This window comes from Rhagoletis pomonella, unplaced genomic scaffold (genome assembly GCF_013731165.1).
Source record: "Rhagoletis pomonella isolate Grant_MI unplaced genomic scaffold, Rhpom_1.0 Rhpom_scaffold_00007, whole genome shotgun sequence".
Taxonomy (NCBI): Eukaryota; Metazoa; Arthropoda; class Insecta; order Diptera; family Tephritidae; genus Rhagoletis; species Rhagoletis pomonella.
The window spans coordinates 58,819,357-58,823,641 of NW_023458561.1; the positions used below are offsets into that span (position 1 = coordinate 58,819,357).

The 4,285-nt window shown below is 38.4% G+C and overlaps 1 protein-coding gene across 1 annotated transcript; it reads left to right on the top strand.

The window, feature by feature from the left end:
* Nucleotides 1–81: 81 nt before the first annotated feature.
* LOC118743187 (endoplasmic reticulum junction formation protein lunapark-A) lies at nucleotides 82–2,933 on the top strand (the record flags this gene model as incomplete). The annotated part of the gene is given in 6 exon segments (XM_036475732.1): nucleotides 82–311; nucleotides 408–540; nucleotides 803–863; nucleotides 929–1,315; nucleotides 1,573–1,755; nucleotides 1,843–2,933. Coding segments are annotated over 6 exon segments (1,452 nt in total), but the record flags the coding sequence as incomplete, so codon positions are not given.
* Nucleotides 2,934–4,285: the final 1,352 nt, after the last annotated feature.

Here is a 4,285-nt window from a genome sequence, read left to right on the forward strand (position 1 = left end):
TATATTTGTATGTATATATGCGTTATTCAATCGGACTTTTTGTGTCTTTTATATTTTATGTGTGCCCATATCTATTTATAGAGAGAGAAGTCCACCGCTGAGGCGCTCGAGGGACTGGAGGAGAAAATCACACAAATAGAAAAATATACAATAAATACACAGGAGCAGAAGCGACGCATAGTGGGCAATTTTCTAGCCACATCTATTGGCATTTATGTGATCGCATTTATAGTTTTTTACTTTGTCTATTTTCCGCCGACATGGCGAGAGCGGATGATTTACTCGGTGCCATTGCTTTTGTTTCCATTTGTGTAAGTATTCAAGTGCCTAGATGCCTAGGCAAGCCGGTCTTGTGGGCATTGTTGTTGAGTTTCTTTGAATATCATTTGTTGTTGTTATTATTATAGTATTATATTCCTGAGACGTTTATTTACGTGGTACTTTGAGCGAAAGTTGAACAAAAACTCAAATAAATTGACAGCATTGCAAGCCGAGAAAAAGAAAATATTAGAGCAGGTCATGGATAAGGAGACATATAAGGTGAGTGATCGGACAAAGGAAATGTATTTGATAATGCATTTATTTAACTGCATACATCGCAGTGTAGGTTTCAATTGCTATATGTAGTACATACATATATATACCTAATTAAATTAAGCGCATGAAACTTCAAGCTAATCGGTTGATAATTGCATATACTTTCACAACACTTATGTGTGTAAATCATATTATCGTGACCTCATTAACTCTGCTTTACATTACAACTCGGAATACCTATTGAAATAGATTTTCGCTTTTTCAGGTGGCCGTAAAACTGCTGGCAAGATACGGTGATAAACACAATAGTCAGAAATCACTTGGCGGTACGTTGGTTTCATTCATAGAATCACTGTTTTTTAGCATACAAATATTTTGATCTTCAATACAGTTATCACTCCAAGAGTTCCAGCCACTGGTAGCATCACAACACAGCGTCTCGGTATTGGCCTATCGCCAACTGGGCCCGTAGCTACATCGAGTCTACAAGATCTCAGGCTGCGTCCTCCAGTGAGTTCTAACTTGCTCTCACCAGCTGTACCTGGAGCTCCCAATGTAGGCGGACAAACGCCTTTACCGCGTGGACCGCTAATAATTACACCACAACGACGACCGATGGGCGGTGTAATAGCCGGTCAGGAATTACGTAGACGTACGCCTTTTCCAATAGTCAACCAGCAGGGTAAAGGTGTGATGGAACGTATCGTTGATGTACTTATCGGTGATGGTCCAAAAGATCGTTTCGCTATGATTTGCAAAGAGTGTTTCGCACACAACGGTGAGTATGTGTAAAGAAGTTTTTTTATATGGTATCATGAGGTGCATTTTATACGCGAATACAATTACAGCTATGTATGTACAATGCAAAATTTAACCCAAGCGGATTTGTCATATTTTACATATGTAAACGCTGCATTGCTGATCAACGACGCTCTCCTAACCCCCAAGCTAGGGACATCAACTTTAAATCATTTATTTGTTATTATTTTATTTTTGATTGGCAATGTAATAGACATTTCTTTTCCAATTCATTAGGCATGGCCCTCAAAGAAGACTTCGATTACACCACGTTCCGTTGTGCTTTTTGCAATGCATTGAACCCTGCACGTAAAGCACGTCCGATTGCACCACGACTGCCGGAGCAGCATTTCTCCAATTTGAAGCGTGACTCCAATTCATCGTCATCTTCCCCGACGGATATTGACTCTGAGAGTGATGGTGAGTAAAAATGCATTCAACACCTTGAGCAAATTTTTTGCCACCTAAAAACTGTTTTAATTAAATCGTATCATTATCATTTTGCAGAACCCGCTGCTCCAATGCTTACGCCATCAGCGACAGCAACACCACGTAGTACTGCGGCTGACGCAATGAATACAGTAATAAAAACAGCAAAAACAATTGATAAAATAAATATACCAGGTGTAATGCAACGTCAACCGGATATGGGAGGGGGCGATGCACCCAATACATCAAATATAATTGCTGCTGATGCGGCTGAAGTTGATGAGGAGGAGAAGATGGAGATTGAAACGCCAGATGAGCAAGAGAAAGAAGCAATATCGGCACAAGTTGTTGCCAATTTACAGGCACTGCGCGACGAAGAGTTAAATAGACTGCAAGAGCGTTTCGCCAAAATGTATGCTACAGCTGAAACGGAAGAGGAGAGACAGCCACAAGCAGTAGGCGAGACGTATTTCTGCAAAGAATTGCAGGAACTTGAGCAAACGGAGAATATTGATGAATTAAAGAAATTAAAATAACACTGATTGGCTGGACTACAATTGGCTTTATAGACTAGCCGGATATAGAGATATACATACATACATAAATGGAGATGGAAGAGATGGGTATGACACCCTATTGTTTTGCGCCAGACTTTTCAACGGAAATTGTTGAATATTGCGCTTGGAGTCTTGTTACTTATTTATAAAAAAAAACACATACACAATAACTAAAACAAAACTATGTTTAGATGTAATCGATCGATTTTAACTTTACATAATAGTTTCGTCTGTTTTTCAACATTTTTTGAATAATTTTTGCAATTTTAAAATATTTAAATTCATCAATATTTATACTTTGCATTTTGTTGTATATACGAATGTTTGTGGTGTATTTCGCTTTAATAAAACAAGCCAAATACATCCATGTCTAACTCATTAATTTGTAAACCAAATGGTTCAGTTATTGATATTCTTATTTTTTGATGCGGCTAGTGAAATGCTAAAGCAATGAAATTGAATTTAGAATCTAAAATATATGTTTGTACATATTTTTGAATATTTTTAGTGTATGAATATTTAAATGATATGCATTGATTGTATGAAATTTTATATCGAACATCGAGAGAAACAAATAATATTGAATAATTAAAATGTCATATTTTAAATAGACACATCATGAATGTCGAATTAATTGCGAATACAGGTCGTTTACACGAATGAAAATGAAAGTGGTTATAACTAACGGCTGGCTAATAAATAATCAGAATACTAGAATATGTGCAAATATGTACATACATACGTGCACGTACTTGTCTATGGCTATAAGAGCACTTGATTTGTGGAGTGCTCTGCTTGCGTCGATTTCGTAATCTTAGAAACGTTACAGGTTCTAGCACATAAAATAAATTGTTGCATTGACTTGGGCAAGTAATTGTCGTTCAGCATGTGCAACAGTGCTGGTCGTTGGTGATAACGTGAGAACTTGAAAATATAAAATAAATGCATACTTATAAATATGGTGGAGCGACTGATGAAAGTTCGACTACGTAGTTGGTCGTTTAAGATTTTTCCAATAAAAAATTAATTCCGGAAATGGTAAAGTTTTTACTAACTATTAACACAATCGTGGTTATACTAAATACTTGCAATAGGGCACCGTTTATATGACTATATGATCTGCGAAAATCTAAGTCACTCATTTTTTACCTACAGACTTTCACTTACAAGCTAAACATAATTGAGATAAATTTGATAGAGGATGTGCACTGCGACCTTGGGTCCATTGTGCCCTCGGAGCTCATCACAAACCCTCGTCTAGCCCTAGTGCTCTAATAAAACCCAAAACTTTTGAGGGCGGCAGAGAGTGAATGTGCGTACCCTCTGGTCATAACCCTCCCAGGTGTAGTAGTCTTCCTCTCGCAGCCGCATCGCACTCTTAAAAGGAGATGCAATAGGGTTTCTGCAGCCATGTCGCAGTAACAGCAGCAGTCATCCGAACTAATACCCAGGTTGTTCATATGGGTTCGCAGTCTGCAATGACCCGTTAGCAGTCCTAGTTTTAAGTCTTAGGTTTGTATCTTGGAGGGTGATTAGTCTAGGGAACTTGGGGGTTGTAACATCTCAGAAGTTCTTTTGCCTGCCGCAGTCCAGGCGTGGCCACCCAATGTGCTCTTCTGAACTGACTAGGGACGCGAATTTCAATACGATACGATACCATATCGGTACTTTTGGCTTTCGATACCGATATTTTCTACTCGATAGTTTTAAAACGATATATTTTGAAATCGAGTACCAAAACCCTAATCGTATCACGTCACGTTACGTTCGATAGACTACTCTTCTTCTCGCCGTTTACAACCATCAATTGCAATAAAAAACGTGTCAGCAACCAACTCCTCAAGATGGGCCGATAGTGATAGTGTGCTCTGTAACGTACAAGGCAATTTGCCGGTCGGTGATAAATTTTCTTCAAACATGACAAAACGCAGCTCTACAAAACGTTTCATGCTGCCATCCTTATG